The 19,900-nt window shown below is 52.1% G+C and overlaps 1 protein-coding gene across 1 annotated transcript; it reads right to left on the bottom strand.

Annotated features, from left to right (window-relative positions):
* Positions 1 to 4: 4 nt before the first annotated feature.
* TMEM214 (transmembrane protein 214) lies at positions 5 to 16,968 on the bottom strand. The gene is made up of 17 exons (XM_083494395.1): positions 16,802 to 16,968; positions 14,717 to 14,949; positions 12,767 to 12,917; positions 11,121 to 11,255; positions 10,035 to 10,117; positions 9,550 to 9,655; positions 9,149 to 9,230; positions 8,530 to 8,631; positions 7,778 to 7,919; positions 6,525 to 6,616; positions 5,946 to 5,994; positions 4,698 to 4,811; positions 3,750 to 3,867; positions 2,948 to 3,044; positions 2,630 to 2,798; positions 1,586 to 1,737; positions 5 to 1,350 (listed from the first exon to the last, which is right to left on the bottom strand). The coding sequence occupies exons 1-17, from the start codon at positions 16,923 to 16,925 to the stop codon at positions 1,224 to 1,226; spliced, it is 2,076 nt and encodes a 691-aa protein (XP_083350521.1). The 5' UTR covers positions 16,926 to 16,968; the 3' UTR covers positions 5 to 1,223.
* Between the last annotated feature and the right edge of the window lie 2,932 nt (positions 16,969 to 19,900).

Raw genomic sequence — 19,900 nt, 5'->3', positions numbered from 1 at the left:
CATGTAACCAAAGATATTTCCTTTATTGCACATGACAAAAGCCGCACACCATTGTCATGACAGGGTCCCATCACCTCTGGAAGTCTGGCTGCAGGAGAGAAATGTAATTGGGGCAAAGCAGCCAGATCCAAAGTCCCCACATGGGTCTGGCAACTGACGCAGCACCTGGTGAGCAGGAGCTGCTTCTTCTGACCCACTATTTCCCACCAAATAAGGGCTCGTCCTTATGCCTGGCTGGGAGAGAGGAGGGCAGCTCAAGGTGTTCAGGGCATGCTGGGAACAGGGTGACAACACAGACTTCAAGGCCACACACAGGCCCTGGGAAGAGACCAAGGAGTGGGCATCACAGAAGGCGAAAGAGAGACCCCAACTAAGCTAGTTTTCCTTCAAGCCAGGAGTTGGCACAGTTCTTCTTTATGGAACTTGCAAGAGGAGTGGCAGCCCTTCCTTGAGAGGGATCTACCAGCCTAGCTGACCAGCCCTCTCTCCCCTCCGCCCTGTTCCTCCTCTCTGGGCCCTGCAGTCATGAGCGCTCCCTGCTGCATAATATGAGCTCTCCCCTCCTGGGTCCACGATAAGGCAAAGGCAACTCTTTGGGGGAAGGCGAAGACTCACAGTCACCTGAGAGAAGGGGGCAGCTTAACGGCTCAGGGAAATGCCCACAGAGCCTCTGCTCAGGCCACAGGGCGATGGGTGGGAGACTGGCAAGGCAGGGTCCCAGGCAGGCACCAGCCCTTGAGACTGGCTGGAGCTGCCAGGGGCAGTTGGAGGAGCCGCAGAGAAAAGGCTGAGGGCAGCAGCAGCAGGCACTCCATGCACAGAGGGATGGGGAAGGGGGTCACTGCCCCAGCAACCTATTTATTTGGGGTAACAGCACTGAACGTAGGATACAGAAAGTGCTTGCCCACCGGCGGGCAGAGGGGCTGCTTCCTGGGTGTGCACTGCTGCCTCCCGCCCGGTGCAGTCCATCAAACAGACAGCAGACAACTGGCTTTTTCAGCAAGGCTGGAGTGGAGACAAAGAACGACCGCACAGTGGGTGGGGAGCTGGGAGGCTTCCGGCCTGCTGGGCAGACCTGGGCTTCAGCAGCAAGTCAGAGGTGGAGGCTGCCCCTCGCTTTGTGGTCTGCCCGCGGAACAGTGAGTTGGCACATCCTGCTGCCAGCAGCAATGGGAGAGCAGTGACCCAGACCTCACACCCAGCTCCTGAGCCCTGGGCCTTGACTAGTGCCCAGAGACGATGGCCAGAGCCCAGTCTCTGATGGCCACGGTGGTGTCTTGCAGGTACGTCCAAGAGGAATGGCTGAGGCTGGTCACGTGTTTCTGCAAGCACTCCCAGGACCCTTCGCCACTGGAGGAGAGAGCAGAGGGTGAGCATGCGTGCTCTAGGCCTCCTGGATTACTTTGGGACATGCCTTGTTTTGTCTCCAATCGGTTTGGATGCCCCGCCCCCCCCCCCGGGAACCTGAAGTGGGTTTCCCCTCCCCATTCTGTGTTCTTCTATTCCTACTTCTCTTCCGCAGTCAAGCAGCCCCTGCTGTCTGCTTTGTGTGGCACCAAGGATTCTGTGTGCAGACCATACTCACTTGCAGGAAGCCACCCAGAGTGTCCAGGCCCCCTCCAGGGACCCAGCAACGTAGTCCACAGCAGGCAGGAAGTAGTTCCGCATGAGGAAGAGCAGCAGCTCCTTGAGGTATTCTGCCCCGTGCAGCACGGAATCTGGAACCCGGGTCTGGAGCTGGCAGGGAAGACGAGGCGGCTCAGCCAGGCTCAAGTGCCAGCCCTGCCCTTGCTAGGCAGAGAACCTGGGGCTGGCCAGACACACCCTAGAAACTGGAGCACTCCTAGCTAGAGGGTGGGCACGGCCCAGGTCCCTGTTCCTCAATTACTGCCAGGCCACAGTTCCTTTTGATTCATATGCCAAAGAGAACAGGGTGGCCACCAGCAGGTGGGGAACCATAAGCACAGGTCCAGATCCCCTTAAGGAACTTACAGGGGAAAAGGACCCAGGATGGGGTGGGGAAGAGAAAGGCAGGCAGGCAGGCGGACAGACTCTGAAAATACTGGGAGCAACATTTGGCTCCTCTGCAAAGGGAGTTCAGGTCAAGAGCCTTCAGCTGCCACTGCCACCACCTCCTCACAGCTTCTGCCCGTACTTGCTACTCATTGGAGTGGCAGATACCACTGCAACTGTATTTCCTCAGCGGCACTGCCCACATGCGCAGAACCAGGGCCTGTGGACCCAGGTGAATGGGCCGGTGCAGAGGGTGCCTGCCAGTGAATTTACTTTCCCACCCTCCAGCTTAGCAGATAAATGGTTGATGGCCTAGAGGGGTTAAAACCAGCCCAGAACAAAGACATCGCTTGACAGATCACAGCCCAGCTGTGCCTCTGAAAGTGGGGAAATCACCTGTCTGGCGCATTCTCTGCACAGAACTCTGCCTTGCCTCGTCTGCTGCTGACCCCCTTCAGAGGAGGCAGTGGTCAGATGCCTCTTTTGGGAAGTCCACTGTCAGGGCCTGCATCTCACCGCCACTTTCAGCAACCCTCTCCGCTGATGCCCGCCTCTCTCCTTTGACATCCCAACACATCTCGCCTTCTTCCCTGCCTCCGGCGAGCCCCACCCTTACCCATTCGATGAACCTGGGGAGGTTGTCACTGAGCCAGGTGAGCTGAGCAGAGCACTTCCCAGAGATGTAGGTGGCCGTTTCGTTTGTCTTTGCCCACACCAGCTCCAGGTTGGGTCCCAGCACGGTGGCCACGCGAGAGTAGTAGAGAGGCATGTTTGCTTCCAGCCAGCTGCAAGGAACAAGGGGCGGCAGCAGGGTGAGACCCTGGCAACAGGCTCCCTCCCAAGGGCCGCCCAGAGGGAAAGCGCTCTTCTGCGCTGGTCCCCCTTGAAGGGAGGGGGCCTCCCTGCCGACTGAGCGCCAGCGCAAGCCACTGACCTGTACCCTTCCCCAGAGAAGTGGGAAACTCTGCTCCAGGCTTGCTGGGATGCGGAGAGGATGCCGGAAGAGCGAAGCACCTGAGCCGAGGCAGAAGCTGGAAAACACAACATGCTCCCCTGAGTGGGCTGCTGATGCAGCGGGGGTGGGTGTCTTTGGGGCAGCCCCCTCCCACGTGCCTCCTGTGGGGGTCAGGTGGGATTGCTATGAGGAATTGTGAAGAATGGAGCACGCCATTGTGTCAGCGATGAAAGCCTTGCTTTGACTGGGCTTGATTCATTGACAGTAATTTCTGATTAAATCCCATAAGCCTCTGCATCTCTGCCCATCTTCTCTACTCTTCATTTTCTCTGCCTGACAGGCACGTATAAGCATTCTAAACACAGACTGGTTGCTTCACTAGGCATCCTGAGCCATAAAGACAGAAGGTAGCTTTGATGTAACTTTGATGTAGTTTGTTAATCTTTAGGTAGATCTTAAGGGCCAGGAAGAGAGATCACAAGGAGGTGGTAAATACTACCTGTCCTTCCTCTCCTGTTTACTGCTGTTTATGACTTCCGGGGTTTCCTAACAACATTCCTCCTTGATTCCTATTTACTCTGAACTATGTATGCATGCTCAAGTAGGAAATAGTTTCTTTGTAGTTACAAGGCTTTCTCTGATCTGACTTTGTCCCACGTGGGGGTGTTTTTGAAATGCTCAGAGGACATCTGATGGGTTCTTACAAGCGCTGTGCTAAAAGTTCTTTTATTAATCAGGGTCCAATCCTTCCTTGCCCTTTCCTCCAGGGGCAGGGCCTCACCTTCAAAGGAGCCATGAGTCCTGATGTCATGCATTAGGAACCCCGCAGTGAATACCAAGGCGACCAGCAGCAGCCGAGCCCAAGGAAGGCCACTGGCTTTCATCTTCAGCAGCAGGTTCTGAAGGGGAAACACAAAGAGAGGAAACAGGTAGGAGAATCTCCTGGATGCAGATGGCTAGCCCACCTGGTCACCCACCCACCCATCCCCAAGGATGGAGATTATTCTGGATCCTTTGCTGTCGCTTGAGGCTCAGGTAGCCTCAGTGGTCCAGAGTGCCTTCCATCGGTGGCCCAGCTGTGCCCCCATCTGGACAGGGACAGCCTAACTTCTGTTGTCTATGCCCTGGCAACCTCTACGTTGGATTACTGCAATGTGTTATACGTAGGGCTGCCTCTGAAGACAGTTCAGAAACTTCAGCTAGTGCAGAATTGGGCAGCCCGGTTGCTCACCGGGGCAAGACAGTTTGAGCATATTACATCGATCCTGGTCCAACTGCACGGGCTGCCAATTCAAAGTGGCTGGTTTTGACGTATAAAGTCTTAAATGGCTCAGGATAGCAATACCTCAAGGACTGCCTCTCTGCATATGAACCAAGCCGGACCCTGAGATCATCCTGCGAGGCCCTTCTTTGTGTCATTTCTTCAAGGAAGGTCCAGAGGGCAGCAACACAAGAAAGGGCCTTTTCTGCAGTGGCTTCCCATTTGTGGAATGCTCTCCCCAGGGACGTTCAGCTGGTGCCTTCATTATACACCAGGCAAAACATTCTTTTTTAACCAGGCCTTTGGCTGACTAACACCCGACGCCCTTTGAAATGTGTTGTGAGAGGGGAGATTTGGGGTTTTTGTTCCTGTTTTTATTGTGTATTTTGTGTTTTTATACTATAATTTTATGTTGTGAACTGCTCTGAGATCTACAGATGAAGGAAGGTGAACAAATAATAACGATACCTTGCAGGCAGCTCTGCAAGCTGCAACATCCTGTTCGCTGTTTGGTCCTTTCATGGTCAGTTCCTCGTTTGTGACTTTGAACGAATGAACTGTTTCCTGTAAAGATTTCCGCATCTGGAAGAGAAACAGTCCACAAACACAGCCACAGGTGACCCTTGGACCACACCGGATGGTTGCAACCCTACAGAAGCAGCAGGAATGGGGGGTGGAAGCTAAAGGGCCAGACAGCCATGTGCTCTGCTGCCCTCCCCACTCCCCTCACCTGTCGGGGGCCTTGCCTCTGTGCACCCCACCCTTGAGCCCAGGGTGGATAAAAATCAATTATTTTTTTAAAAGCATATTTATTTAAATCAGATTTTTAAAAATAAAATGCTTTTGGAGGAAAAATCTTTTTAAAGATAGTTTTCTATTTAAGTTACATTTTAGTCCAAAGGCTATTCAAAGGATTTGTTTTAAGTTTTTCACGTGTGCTAAAACTCAGTCTAAGTTTTTTTTTTTAAAAAAAATTGTTTAACCACATCAGTTAACAAACATGTATACATAGGCTATAATGTTATTGTTTTAGTTAAATAAATTGTTTAAATTGGAAATGATTGTTCTTCTCCTTCCAATAAAGTACAGCAGAAAAGTTGTCCAAATATAGTTAACTTATAAAACCTCACAATAATTTCTTAATTATCTATGTATTTCTAATAGTATAACTAAAACAGTAATTTTTGATAGAACTGTAAAAACTACTCTAAAAAATTATTATTCCAAAAATGAAACCTTCATCTGGTTGTAGATATTAAAAGTACACCAGCAAGGAGTCGTCTTTCAGTAAAAAAAAATAAATTAAATCAAGCCTTACTGACTAGTGATTTAAACTGATTTGATTTAAATCCAATCCCCCCCCCCCGCTTGAGCCCCACTCAAGCCAGATGGACACCTCCCAGGCCCTGCTCTGAACTCGATGCAAACTATGGAGAATGTGGGCAGCAGGATCCCTTTCAGAGTTCAAACTCATCCTGTCCATGCAGCTCATGGGAGATAGCAAAGCTCAGAAGCAGACAGAACTAGCAGGAAGCACAAGCTGTGATGAGCTGGAACGACTGACCCTTGGCAATGGAGCAGCCTTTTGGGATGGACTGCTGCCTAGCACTGGCCTGGACCAGACAGGCAGGCCATTAATTCATCCGTGTTGTCTGTCCCTAGCGTACAAACTACTGCTTCAAGCAAGAGGCAGTCCAAAGAGCAGGAGCCACAAACCTTTTTGGAAGTGCTGTCCCAGGTCTGCACAAAGTGATTCAGGAGCAGGCTGGGAAAACAAAGCAAAGGCATCAGCTCAAGAGCCTGGCCTGTTTTTTGAGTTTGGATTTGATATCCCGCTCTATCACTACCCGAAGGAGTTTCAAAGCGGCTCACATTCTCCTTTCCCTTCCTCCCCCACAACAAACACTCTGTGAGGTGAGTGGGGCTGAGAAACTTCAGAGAAGTGTGATGAGCCCAAGGCCACCCAGCAGCTGCATGTGGAGGAGCGGGGAAGCGAACCCGGTTCTCCAGATTACGAGTCTATCGCTCTTAACCACTACACCACACTGGCTCACTGTTGCATGCACCTTCCCAAAGAGAGAGACCCCACTGCTCTCCCTGCGAAACAGGGGAGGCTCCTCCGCTCCCTGGCGGACTTTGCGTCATTTCAGCAACCACGAGGGCTCGAAGCACAGCCTTTCCAAAAAGTTCAAGCGGATGTTCAACCACCACGACTGTAAGCAGGATTGGTATCCTGCAAGTTTCCAAACCGTCAAGCAGGGCACGCAGTGGGGAAGCATCCCTGCCGAGTCTCACCTTGACTGTGGGAGGTGTTTGATGTAGAGCTGCCTCCAGACATTGAAGCTGAGGGGATCCAGGCGGAGGCCTTCGGCCAGGCAGTTGAGCAGCTGCACAGGACGAGAGCAGAATTGGTCCCAGGAGTCTAACGGCCAAACAGCAGCAGCAGCCACAGGACTGAAGACTTCAAGATAGCGCGACAGATTTGTGACATTCCTGGTGCCCCCCTTATTGATCCCAGTTGGGGTCAGGAAGGGGTGCCTCCCCTACAGCCTCCCCTCTTTCTGGAACTGCCTTTGGGGTGAGCTCTCCTTCCTATTCTGGCTCTCAGTGCTGCATTCGGAGGCCCAAAGAGGTTCCTCCCCATCTAACGGTCCCAGCCAGAGAGAAAGGAGGCTACAATTCCAAGCAATGGGGCTGGGTGTCACAGTGTGTGTGTGTGTGTGTCTATCTGAAAGCGTCATTTGGCTGCTGCACACCTATCTCTGCAGCAGAGGGAGAGGGAGGGAGCCATTCATCGCTCGCACCTGCATAGCACACAAAATGCTCCAGCTTCCATCCCTGGCACCTCTGTCTGCCCAAGACACAGCCAAAGTCAGCAATGCACCTGCCGACAATGCCAAGTCGTAAGCACCTGCCTTGAACTGCCCTGGGCTCTGATTCAATGATACTGTGGCCCTGTTAAAAGCAGCTGTAGTCAACCGCATGGATGCCAATCAATTATATTTGCAAATATTTGCACCTCAGCAATAGCCATGGTTCCCAAGCTAAAACATGTTTTCCTTGTTTTTAGATCATTAATAGGACATTTAATTCCTCCAGAAGAGATGGGAAATTCAAGGTTGCCACATTAGCGACAAACAAAACTAGTTTGCTTGCATTCCAGTCTCTCGGGGGCTGAGGGAGGGTCCTGCACCTTTCCAGTCTGCCTGGATTCCAACCCACACCCCTCCTTCCATCCTTGGCAGCCAAGCAAGGGGGAGTAAAAGGGAACTGGAAGCCAGAAGAGCCAGGAAAACCCTGGGGCTGAGCCTCCCAAGGAGGGCCCAGCAGACATCCCCTCCTATTCCAGAGAGAGAGAGACGCCCAGTTTATCAGAAGAACTGCCACCCATGGGTTTGGCGCTGGAGGGAATTAAGGAACAAAATAGATCCTCCGACTATCCTTTTCATCCAGAGGTTTTAAACTCCTCAGTCTATCTCAGTTGTTGTCTAAATGTGGCAGCCCCACTAGATGCTCGAGGAAGGCCCCCCCTTCTGCCCCCTCCTCACCTCTTTCTGCATCTCAAGGGGGCAGCTGGGCAGGGCTCTGGAGAGGAAGGAAGGGAAGTAGGTGTGCAGCGTGGTCTCAGGCTTAGCCCCAAAGGCCAGGACTTTCAGGCGGGGATACAACTGGCGCAGCTGCTCCTGCAGGCTGGGGAGAAAGAACGTTTGCTGCATACGAACTGCTGTATTTTTACATGTGCACACACAGTTCTGCCTGGATTTTATATAAATAGTTGTATCTGTTAATACTGTCCTAAACTATACAGCGAATACATTTGCATCCTCTGGAAGAAATGCACAGCTTGTACAGTTACTGTTGGGGGCCTGAGTTCAACATTTTATTTTAAATTTGGCTTGAAACAGTTCAGTAACCCGTTGTGTAAACTAGAAGCATCAATTTGAAAGCTATTAAAATCTCAAAATTGAACTCTAACCATAACACCAGTTGAATTCTATGCTAACAGTGGGGTTATTAAAATGCTGCCTAAACTACCAAAGGTGGAGCAGAAGGTTAGGAAAGGAAACTTGCTCAGATGTGAGGCAGCCTGCAGAAAGGCTTTTCTGTATCTCCCTGTTATTTACTTCATGTATGAATTGCTTCCTGGGAAACATCTCAAAGCAACTGAAAAACAATTTCTGTGCAAACAGAGGCACTCCAAAGTAGGCACAACCCCCCCCTCAGTCTCCCCAGTAATGAGGTGGGGCTCTAACTCTTCCCCTACATGCACTGTGAGCCGGTCTCCCTTTCGGTGTCATACCTGGGGGATAGAGAGTTGTTGGGCATGAAGGCAAAGTCCATGAGAGGGAAGAAGTCTTTGGGTCCTATCATACCAAAGCCTTTGGTCAAGTTGGGATGCAGCCTGCCAAGGAAAATGCAACGCCTGTCAGCTGGGGAAAGCCACTCCCATTCATTACAAACTCCGCCTCCGCTCCCCGTGCTGGAACAAGGGCCTCCACAGGCCTACCTCGAAGGGCTATAGTGCAGGAAAACCAAACCTGCCCTGTTTGTGCCCCCCATCCCTGGCTGACCTCCTCTTGCTGTTGAGCCCAGGAGCACCCCAGGCTGCCCCTTCCAGAGGCCGGGACATGAGAACCCAGGGCATGTAGCACAGCTGCCTTTGGGGATCCAGCAGCAGTTTACTGGCCCACACCCAACCCATCTGAACCTCCAAGCACTGCTCTGACTCCTTAACTGCCTCTCTCCTGATTCTGATGGAACCGAGAGATAGAGCTGAGTGCTATCTGCATACTGAGGACACTTTGCTCCAAATCTCCCTACGACAGCTCCCAGAGGCTTCAGAGGGATGTCAAATAGCACGGGGGGGGGGGGGGGCTTGGAATCATGCTGAATAAACAAACAAGGACACGGCAACTCACAACAGCAGCCGATCTAGGTAGGCAATGGCGTACGGGGAGAGAGATTTGATTCCCAGAACAGGGAACATAATGCCGAGCCACACTGTGGAGAAAAGAGTTGGGAGAGCAGCAGCGTTACATTTCTGCCCTTGCCTTCGTTCGAGGATGGAGCTCAGGGCTGCTGAGCTTCAGAAAGGCAGCTGCTCCATGTGCCTTCAGGCCACGCAACATGCTCTTGAGCCACACCACCAGAGGGTCTGGGGCAGGGTGAGAAGAGGGCATCACCGTTCAAGGGCCTGGAGAAGCTCCTTCTAGCTCCTGATCAGCCCTTTCCCCCCATATCATTTTTATTAAGTCTCCAAAAATATTCCAAAGTGTTTATCATCATATACATTTTTTTAAAAAGCTGCCGCCGTCCTCACCTTTAAGTCCTTCTGTAAGATCAGTAAACCCAGCTTGACCCAAGGCCCACATGATCGTGAGACATTTGGCCGGACGGCTTTGATGGGAGCTCAGCAGCTCAAGATACTGAAGTGGAAAAGGGAAAGACGGCAGGATTAAAGCGCAACTCTCGGCACAGAGCCCAGTGGGAAAGAGGGCCAAAGCGACAATGCTCCCTCGCAAGCAGCTGGAGCTCTCTAGCGCAGAACATCAGCTCCTGGATTCTCTGGGATGTGAGGGACTGAAGCTGGGACTCCTGGCACAGAGAAAAGAGGGTCGGGGAGGGAGGGGCCCTGTTCCATGCACACGCAGGGCAAAAGTATGCTTTCCAATTCCGCAGGTGATAGCTTTCACTTTTGCTACCTGTCTCAGTAAAATATACCGGGAACTCTGGGAAACCTGGGTACCTTGGGGAGGGACAGAGGGCTGCCTCTCCAGGTCGGACGGGGCAACGGCAGCCACCCACCTTGCTCAAGTTCATGGTGGCAACTTTAGGCCTGTCCATCAGCATGGCCTGAATGCAGATCCTGTAGCCGTGCAGGGAGTCCCCTGGAAGACAAGGATGGCGAGGAAGACTGTGAGGGCCCTTCAGGTTGGGCGTTTTAGCCTGGAGCCCAGAGCCCTTGCGCACCGCAGATTGCATCGCACACTGGGCTCCTGGCAAATCTATGCGGCTGCTGTGGGATCAGAGTGGGAGGAGAGAAACAGAAGCCCACCCAGGCATGCGTGTCCCCCGGTGTCCCGCTTTACTCAATACAATATAGAGTGGCAGAAGCTTTAGAGCCCATAGTCCTTGCTGTGGCCCCCAATCCTCCTCCAGGAAATGGCCCAATCCCCTCTTGAAGTCCCCTATAAGAACACAGCCAGCACCATGCTTGTTCACTAATGTAGCTCTGACTTTAATTTGCTGCCTCTCACCCAATTCTCTTGCTGGCCCATGGAGCCAGAGTACAGAACTGCAGGGTTGGGACCTCACAAGTCATCTAGTCCAACCCCCTACAATGTAGGTATCACAGCTGGCACCTCTTTCCCCCTTGGGGTCCCCTCAGGTCTCCACCCCACACGCCTCTGCCCTGCTGCTCCCCATCTTTCAGTACCTCACCACAAAAGTCACAGCTTCACCAGAGGCTTTTCACCTCCTTGCACCCTTTAGGGTAACAGCATTAAGAATTAGGTGGGTGTGAAATCAGGTTTGTTCACAACCTCAGTGGGCAGCCCTGGTCACTTTTAGTGCCACTTCCAGCACATAAACTGCCTTGAGGTACATGCAACACCCACCAGGGCCCTGAGTACAAATACAGTGGTACCTCTAGCTGCGGACACAATCCGTTCCGGGATGTGGCGCTGCTGCGCAAAGAGCGCAATAGAGCGCTTCTGCGCATGTGCGAAGCGCACAGAACACTTCTGCGCATGCGGTGAAACCCAGAAGTATACTTCTGGGTTTGCCGTGTTCACAACCCAAAAAGCCACAACATTCTCTGCCCTCAAGGGAGCACGTGTGGCAGAACCTTTGACCCAACGGCTGGTTGACTGGGCTGCACTTCACACTCACCAGGAGTCTTGTCCAGCTCTTGCAACATTGTGTAAATACAGTGGTCAAAGAAAAGCTCCAGGACACCCGCCGATTTCGACAGCAAGGACTTGATGGTGCTCCTCAGCTCTTTGTTCACAAGGCAGTAGGGATAGTCTGCAGCCAAAAGCAAGGTGGCAGTGTGAAGGAAGGGCTGGCTTTCGTTAGCCCTCACTGCTGCAACAACTTTCCCATGAGTAAAGCACAGGTGGGAAGCCACATCCCTAAACAGCAGAGCAGTCCAAAACTGCGGCTTCAGCAGACTCTCGGGGAGCCCCAGTTCAGAATTCTACCTTGGCAGCACAAGGATAACATGGAGAGAACTGTGCAGAGGTGACTGGCCTGCCCTACGAGAACCAAACCAGGCACAGCTGCTTCTTCACCAGCGCAAAGCCAGAAGCCAATGCTGAAGCCACCTTGCCAGGGGTCTGAAGTCGACCACAATTCAAATATTGGTGAGTCTGTCAAGGGCTCCTGGGTTTTGGAGCAGAGATACATTCTGATCAGGAGGACGAGTATAAGAGCCCTTGGAATGAAAAGGAAATAAGCGACCACCAAAGTCTGCAAGGCCCCAGCCCAGGATGCTGCCCAACTGCCAAAGCCAGCCTCTTCGTCCCTGTGGAGTCGGGAAGAGCATCTTTGGATCTTCTGGCCTCTGCCCTGCTGCCAAACGCCACTGGGAAACGCTGAAGACAAAGGCAGCATTGTGAAGCCACGCCGGGAGCATTCGGCACCTGACACCCTTCCCAAGCCAAAGCAGCAGACTCTGCCCATAACGCCCCTGATGGGCTTCCAGCTACTTGGCATATTGGCAGGAAAGAGAGGAGCTGCTTTTCACCCTCCCTTGGGTCAGAAAAGGGCGAGAAAGGCATTCCGAGCAGGAACTGAACATGCCGTGGTTATGAGACTTGCTTCTCTAAGCACAAGCTCAGAGGGAATGGCTGGGAGGAGACCTCGCCCCCCCCCCTCTCTCTCTCCTGGGCTTTTCCCTGCCCAGGCCAAACCAGGCAGCCAAGCCCACATTCCTCATCCAGGAGGCACAAAAAAGTCTGTGTGACAGAATGTAGGACACATCATCAGCAACTCTGAGAATTTATCTTCTTTTAAAAGGAGTAAGAAAGAAACCACCAGTGTGTTTTCAGGTATAGGAAGAAGTGAGACTCTGGTTTAGAATTCCAGGGGTCACAACCCATACAGCCCTCTCCTTGCCTGCAAAAACTCTGTTGCTGGTGTCACAGCTGCACAAAAATGTCAGGTATTACTTTTGATTCTGCAGTCCTCCAAAAACAGAGAACAAATTTCCAAATTCTAAAGAACAAGATTCCTAGCAAAACCATACAAATCCACGCAGCATTCAAATGCTGGCAATTTCCCACCCAATTTACAAGCGTGAGGTTTTCTAACTGCAGAATTCAAAATCTTGCTGACAGGAGCTTACTCACGTTTCTCCCTCTGTGATCACTGAACTAGAAAGTCTGAATGTTGTGCAAGCAGCTGCCAAGGCCCGAAACCAAGCCCACAGCAGAACAGGTGCTCTGGGTGTTCAAGCGAGCAAGATGGCCTCTCTCTCTCTCTCTCGCAAACACACGCACAACTGATAGAAAGGCGCTTTCCAAGGCAACACTTACCATGAGGGTGCTGGCTGAGGGTGGGGTCGCTCTTTGGAGCTTGCAGCTTGTAGTTCAGATATCCAGCCAGGTCTTTGACCCACACAGAAGGATTCTCGGGGAACATGCTCAAGCTTTTGTCCAGCTCCTTCTGGAGTTCTGACAAATCAAGCTGGGGGGGGGGGAAGAGTTAGCTGAGCTGCTGCAAAGGGAAGACCCCCCACTCCCCACTTCAGCAGGGCACATTTGGGCTGTTTCTGGAACCGCTCCCTAAGTGAACCTATTCCCCTCAGCCAAGGAGTCCCACCTCAACTCCATTGGCCCCCAAGGGAAAGAGGAAGCTGTCTTATCCTGTCTGTCCACCTGCCCTCTTTGGCAGTCACTCTCCAGGGTCTTGGGCAGAGAAAGATGTTTGACATCACAGAGCACCTGATCATTTAGCTTGAGGTGTCTGGGATTAAACTTTCAGCATGCAGGAGAAATGCTCCACTGCTGGTTCCTTCAAGGGTCAGTCAAATGACTGGACCCTGCCTCTCCTTTAGAGGTCATGACCTATGTGGGAAAATGATTGCTTGTACATAAGAGCATGAGCAAAGTTCTTATTATTGCAGGGTGATTTCATAGCTAAAAGCATCCTTGGAGCATGAACAGCGTGTGAATAGCTCGTGCTGTCCCAAATGATTGGTTAACATAGCATAGCCTGATGCTTGCGTGGTCTAGTGCGATGGCCCTTATCTGCTGGCAGAGAACAAGTTGCTTTGCTTGTATTTTGTATCTTTCTGACTTCACACAATAAAGGCTGTGCTGCAGTAGCTCTAAGGCGGCCAGAGCAGCCATATTTCTTCAACCTATCTTGGTGTGAGACTGATTTCTTACTGATGTCGAGCTGGCACTCGACAGACCTATCAGCCAAAGGCTCTTTCTCCAGCATCCCATCCATGCGCCAAGTGGAGAGCCCATTAAATCTTCAGAAGGACTGTCAGCTGCTTGCCCCCTCCCCCAGGCAAGGGGGGAGAGGGAGGCAGTGAGTCCCTAGAGCACTGCTTGCTTGCTTCCTTCCCTCCTTCTGCAGCTTAAAGCTGGTCCCTAGTCTACATGAACAAGAGATGCATTTTCTGTACTTCACCTTCCAAATTCTAGGAAAAGACACAGGAAGGAGGCAACACATTTCCAGCGCATATATTAAGGAAGGCAAAGTTTAGGACTCCCCCTCCAAAATAAAAAAAATACACGAGTTGTCTTTTTAGACTATTACTATTTATTCTGAAGCTAAAGGCGGTGCATGAGGTAGACACCAGCATCAATGCAGAGGCTGGCGAAAGGCACAGTCCCTTCATGGAAATGGTTCAAAGAGCAGTCCTAGACACATGGGATGAGGAGGAGACCTTTATGCACGCATTGACAACTCGGGGTTTCTTCTAAAGTTCCTTTCTCTAGCTAGGTGAAACAGCCAGCATAGCAATTCTGGATACTTTTTAGGAATGATGTCCTGCCTCCTCATCAAAAGAAACTCAAGGCAGCTGACAAATCAAGACAGTATTTAAAACGATGGGGTGGGCGCTGCTGGAGAAGAAGCCCTGGAGCAGGACAGCCCCGCTGGCCTGGATGGAGCAGAGAAGGACGGGAGCATTTCTGCCTGCCTCGCCCTAGTCCAGGCATAGGGAAACTCGGTCCTCCAGATGTTTTCAGACTACAATTCCCATCATCCCTGACCAGCGGTCCTGCTAGCTAGGGATGATGGGAGTTGTAGTCTCAAAACATCTGGAGGGCCGAGTTTGCCTATGCCTGCCCTAGGCAGACCTCGCCACGGGCAGAGAATAGGTTAAGGAAGGGGGCTGGGGGCCCTTCGGCCACCCGGCGCAGCTTGTCCTGCCCCCCTCCGGTCCCCCATGACCTCCCGGGGCTTCTCTGCAGCTGCCGTCCCGGGCAGACAGCAGCGCCCACAGATTCCCCTTCCTGCCAGCCACTCACCGCCTTGAGCGCGTCCTCCAGGCTGCGGAAGCGGCCCTGCTTGGGCGCCGGGTCCCCGCCGGGTGGAGCCTTCTTGCCACTCTTGCCGCCGGCGGCCGGGGCCTTCCTGGACGCTGGCTGCCCTGGCAGAGGAGGCGGAACCTCATCTTTGCTCTGCTGCCGCCGCCGTCCAGACGCCGCCACCGCCTTGTCCAGGCGTAGCTCCAGGAGGCTGTCCTGCGCGGCCAAGGGAGCTGCAGGCCCAGAGCAGAGACAGCCGTCACAGGCTGAACGCGCAGCTGCCCCCGCCCCCTGCCCTGGGGTATATTATTAATATAATAATAATAATTTATTATTTATACCTCACCCATCTGGTTGGGTTTCCCCAGTCTCTCTGGGTGGCTTCCAACAAAGTATTAAAATACAATGGTCTGTTAAACATTAAAAGCTTCCCTAAAGAGGGCTGCCTTCAGATTTCTTCTAAACGTCAGATAGTTGTTTATTTCTTTGATATCTGCTGGGAGGAGGCGCCACCACCGAGAAGGCCCTCTGCCTGGTTCCCTGTAACTTGGCTCCTTGCAGGGAGGGAACCGCCAGAAGGCCCTTGGCGCTGGACCTCAATGTCTGGGCTGAACGATGGGGGTGGAGGCGCTCCTTCAGGTCTACTGGACCGAGGCCGTTGAGGGCTTTAAAGGGCAGCACCAATAATAATAATAATAAAAATAAAATTAAAAAAATTGTTATTTATAACCCACCCATCTGGCTTGGTTTCCCCAGGCACTCTGGGCGGCTTCCAACAGAATATTAAAATACAGTAGTCCATCAAACATTAAAAGCTTCCCTCAACAGGGCTGCCTTCAGAAAGTCAGATAGTTCTTTATCTCCTTGACATCTGCTGGGAGGGCGTTCCACAGGGCTGGACTCTGATAAAAAAGGTAAAGGTACCCCTGCCCATACGGGCCAGTCTTGCCAGACTCTAGGGTTGTGCGCTCATCTCACTCTAGAGGCCGGGAGCCAGCGCTGTCCGCAGACACTTCCGGGTCACGTGGCCAGCGTGACAAAGCTGCATCTGGCGAGCCAGCGCAGCACATGGAACGCCGTTTACCTTCCTGCTGGTAAGCGGTCCCTATTTATCTGCTTGCACCCGGGGGTGCTTTCGAACTGCTAGGTTGTCAGGCGCTGGGACCGGATGATGGGAGCTCACCCCGCCGCGGGGATTCGAACCGCCGACCATGCGATCGGCAAGTCCTAGTCGCTGAGGTTTTACCCACAGTGCCACCTGCGTCCCTAAAGAAAGCATCGTAGTCGGCAGGATGGACTCTGATGCTCGGGCCAAAATAATAATAATAATAATAATAATAATAATAATAATAATAATAATAATATTTGTACCCCACCCATCTGGCTGGGTTTCTCCAGCCACTCTGGGCGGCTTCAAACTAAACATTAAAATACAATAATTTATCAGCTATTAAAAGCTTCCCTCAAGAGGGCTGCCTTCTGATGCCTGCTAAAAGTCAGATATCTTGACATCTGCTGGGAGGAGGCGCCACCACCGAGAAGGCCCTGTGCCTGGCTCCCTGTCACTTGCAGGGAGGGAACCGCCAGAAGGCCCTCGGAGATGGACCTCAGTGTCCAGGCTGAGCAATGGGGGTGGAGACGCTCCTTCAAGTATACTGGACTGAGGCTGTTGAGGGCTTTAAAGGTCAGCACCAATAATAATAATAATAATAATAATAATAATAATAATAATAATAAAGTTGTTATTTATACCCCGCCCATCTGGCTGGGCTTCCCCAGCCACTCTGGGCGGCTTCCAACAGAATATTAAAATACAGTAGTCCATCAAACATTAAAAGCTTCCCTCAACAGGGCTGCCTTCAGATGCCTTCTAAAAGTCAGATATCTTGACATCTGCTGGGAGGAGGCGCCACCACCGAGAAGGCCCTGTGCCTGGCTCCCTGTATCCTCGCACTGAGGGACCCGCCCGAAGGCCCTGGGCGCCGGACCCCGCTGTCCCGGGAGGGGGAGACGCTCCTTCAGCCCAGCCCCGCCCTGGGTGAGGGTAACCTGCCGCGGGCCCGGGAGGCTCGACGCCGCACTCACCGCCCAGCGCCTTCCGCCCCGAGGGGCCTCCTCCTCCTCCTCCTCCTCTGCCTCCCCCGGCGGCGCCCCCCCTCCGGCCGGCCTTCCCCACCACCTCCCAGCGGCCCAGCACCGCCGCCGCCATCGCGCCCAACCGTCGCCGCCGCCTCAGCCGGAGAGGCCCGCGGGAGGCCGGCGCGCATGCGCCAGGGCGGGCGGAGGCGGGACCTGGCGCGGCTCCCCCGGCGCCGATTGGCCGCGCAGGCGCCCGCCTCAAGCCCGCACGCTCTGCCACGTCCCCGGCCGGGCCCGCCTCCTGGGATCACGTGACGCCGCCGGAGAGGGAGGGAGGGAAGGAAGGAGAGGCCGTGAGTTCCGTCCTTCGCCGCTAGGGGCGCTCCGCCCGCGTCTCTCTGCGTTTCCTGGCCTGCATGTCGCGGCTTTTCTTCCCGCCAGGGGGCGCCCTGCTTCTCTTCGCAACAACCCTGCGAGGGAGGCCAAGGCGGAGATGCTGCGAGCGGACAAGGGAGGGTCCGAGGAGCAGGAGATGCTCTGAGCGATATGATGATGATGATGATGATGATGATGATGATGATGATGATTTCTGAGCGATATTATTATTGCCACAGTGGCAATAATAATAATAATAATAATAATAATAATAATAATAATAATAATAATAATAATAATAATAGATTAATAAATTAATAAAACTTAGAATCATAGAATCCTAGAGTTGGAAGAGACCACAAGGGCCATCGAGTCCAACCCCCCTGCCAAGCAGGAAACACCATCAGAGCACTCCTGACATATGGTTGTCAAGCCTCTGCTTAAAGACCTCCAAAGTAGGAGACTCCACCACACTCCTTGGCAGCAAATTCCACTGTCAATCAGCTCTTACTGGCAAGAAGTTCTTCCTAATGTTTAGGTGGAATCTTCTTTCTTGTAGTTTGGATCCATTGCTCCGTGTCCGCTTCTCTGGAGCAGCAGAAAACAAGCTTTCTCCCTCCTCTATATGACATCCTTTTATATATTTGAACATGGCTATCATATCACCCCTTAACCTCCTCTTCTCCAGGCTAAACATGCCCAGCTCCCTTAGCCGTTCCTCATAAGGCATTGTTTCCAGGCCTTTGACCATTTTGGTTGCCCTCCTCTGGACACGTTCCAGTTTGTCAGTGTCCTTCTTGAACTGTGGTGCCCAGAACTGGACACAGTACTCCAGGTGAGGTCTGACCAGAGCAGAATACAGTGGCACTATTACTTCCCTTGATCTAGATGCTATACTCCTATTGATGCAGCCCGGAATTGCATTGGCTTTTTTAGCTGCCGCGTCACACTGTTGGCTCATGTCAAGTTTGTGGTCAACCAAGAGCACAACCACAACAAGAACCTTACTTCTTCTTATTATTATTTCTTATTTATACCCCGCCCATCTGGCAAGAATGCTCATTGCCAGAAAATGGAAGGGGGAAAAGACCCCGACAAAGGAGGAATGGCAAGTAAAGTTATTTGAATACATTGAGCAGGCTAAAATGACAGGAACAATTAGGAATTGTTGTTGTTGAGTCATTGAGTTGTGTCCGCCTCTTCGTGACCCCCTGGACCAGAGCACACCAGGCACTTCTGTCTTCAGTTAGGAATAGAATGAGCCAAAAGTTCACTATGGAATGGGAGTGTTATAAAAATTACCTAGAAAAACATTGTTTTTCTGAGGGAGTCAGACTATCCTCCACCCGGGCCAGGGCCTTCTCAGTGGTGGCTCTGACCTGGTGGAACGCTCTGTCCCAGGAGACCAGGGCCCTGCAGGATTTAACCTCCTTCCGCAGGCCTGTAAGACAGAGCTATTCCGCCTGGCCTTCAATTTGAATTCAGCCTCATCTTTTATTTCCCTTCCCTCCCCCTCCCCTTTTATGAAGATTCCCCGCTCTGAGACCCCACAGCTAATTCTCCCCTGGCCTCCTCTCTGGCCCAAGTAGGACCAATTCAGCCAGCTAGCCCTGGGATTATTTAACTGATTTTTGAATTTTGAATTTTATTGTCATTCATGTTTTTGTACTGTATTTTATGCTGTTTTTATAATTGTTTTAAATTTGTTGTTAGCTGCCCTGAGCCGGGTTTTTGAACCGGGAAGGGCGGGGTATAAATAAAAAATTATTATTATTATTATTATATCTCTTCAATTCTTTGATTCTTTTAACTCATTCCGCTCCTTCGCAATCTCCTTATCCTCCTTTAACACCAAACGCCTCCCTAGATGCTCTCCTGCTACAAAGTTGTGGCTACCAGCAACTGGTATTCAGAATCATGGCTGCCTTGACAGTTGAGGTGGAACACAGTCCTCAGTCAGCAGCCATGGAGAGCCCTGTGCCCCCTAAGTATAGAGGAAGGTGGCACCTGCCCAGTTTCACCACCCACCTTGATTCCACCCCTTTGGGGATTTCTAGCTTGTTGGACTCCATCCTGCCCCTTCCCTGTCCTTTGTGTCTCAAGGGATCACCATTTCCCTCTGGTTTACAGAAGAGTCACAGCTCAATGCGAAAGCGCCTGCAGGCGGCCTGGGAGAGGCCCCTGCCAGCCAGTGAAGGCAATATTGATGAAGTGTGTTGTTGTTGTTGTCTAGTCGTTTAGTCGTATCCGCCTCTTCGTGACCCCCTGGACCAGAGCACGCCAGGCACTCCTGTCTTCCACTGCCTCCCGCAGTTTGGTCAGACTCATGCTGGTAGCTTCGAGAACACTGTCCCACCATCTCGTCCTCTGTCGTTCCCTTCTCCTTGTGCCCTCCATCTTTCCCAGCATCAGGGTCTTTTCCAGGGAGTCTTCTCTTCTCATGAGGTGGCCAAAGTTATGGAGCCTCAGCTTCAGGATCTGTCCTTCCAGTGAGCACTCAGGGCTGATTTCCTTCAGAATGGAGAGGTTGGATCTTCTTGCAGTCCATGGGACTCTCCAGAGTCTCCTCCAGCACCAGAATTCAAAAGCATCCATTCTTTGGCGATCAGCCTTCTTGATGGTCCAGCTCTCACTTCCATACATCACTACTGGGAAAACCAGAGCTTGAACTATACGGACCTTTGTTGGCAAGGTGATGTCTCTGCTTTTTAAGATGCTGTCTAGGTTTGT

The sequence above is a fragment of the Podarcis liolepis genome (genome assembly GCF_965112155.1).
Source record: "Podarcis liolepis genome assembly, chromosome: 3".
Classification (NCBI taxonomy): domain Eukaryota; kingdom Metazoa; phylum Chordata; class Lepidosauria; order Squamata; family Lacertidae; genus Podarcis; species Podarcis liolepis.
Note: the sequence above shows the minus strand (reverse complement) of the source record. Positions and strands in the feature narration are given on the sequence as shown.

Coding starts and splice junctions, on each gene's coding strand:
- TMEM214 (XM_083494395.1), bottom strand. CDS start 16,925: ATGGCGGCGGCGGTGCTGGGCCGCTGGGAGGTGGTGGGGAAGGCCGGC. Junction 11,256..12,766: donor CCTCAGCCAGCACCCTCATG/GTAAGTGTTGCC, acceptor TTTTGGCTGCAG/ACTATCCCTACTGCCTTGTG. Junction 10,118..11,120: donor AGAGCTGGACAAGACTCCTG/GTGAGTGTGAAG, acceptor CTTGTCTTCCAG/GGGACTCCCTGCACGGCTAC.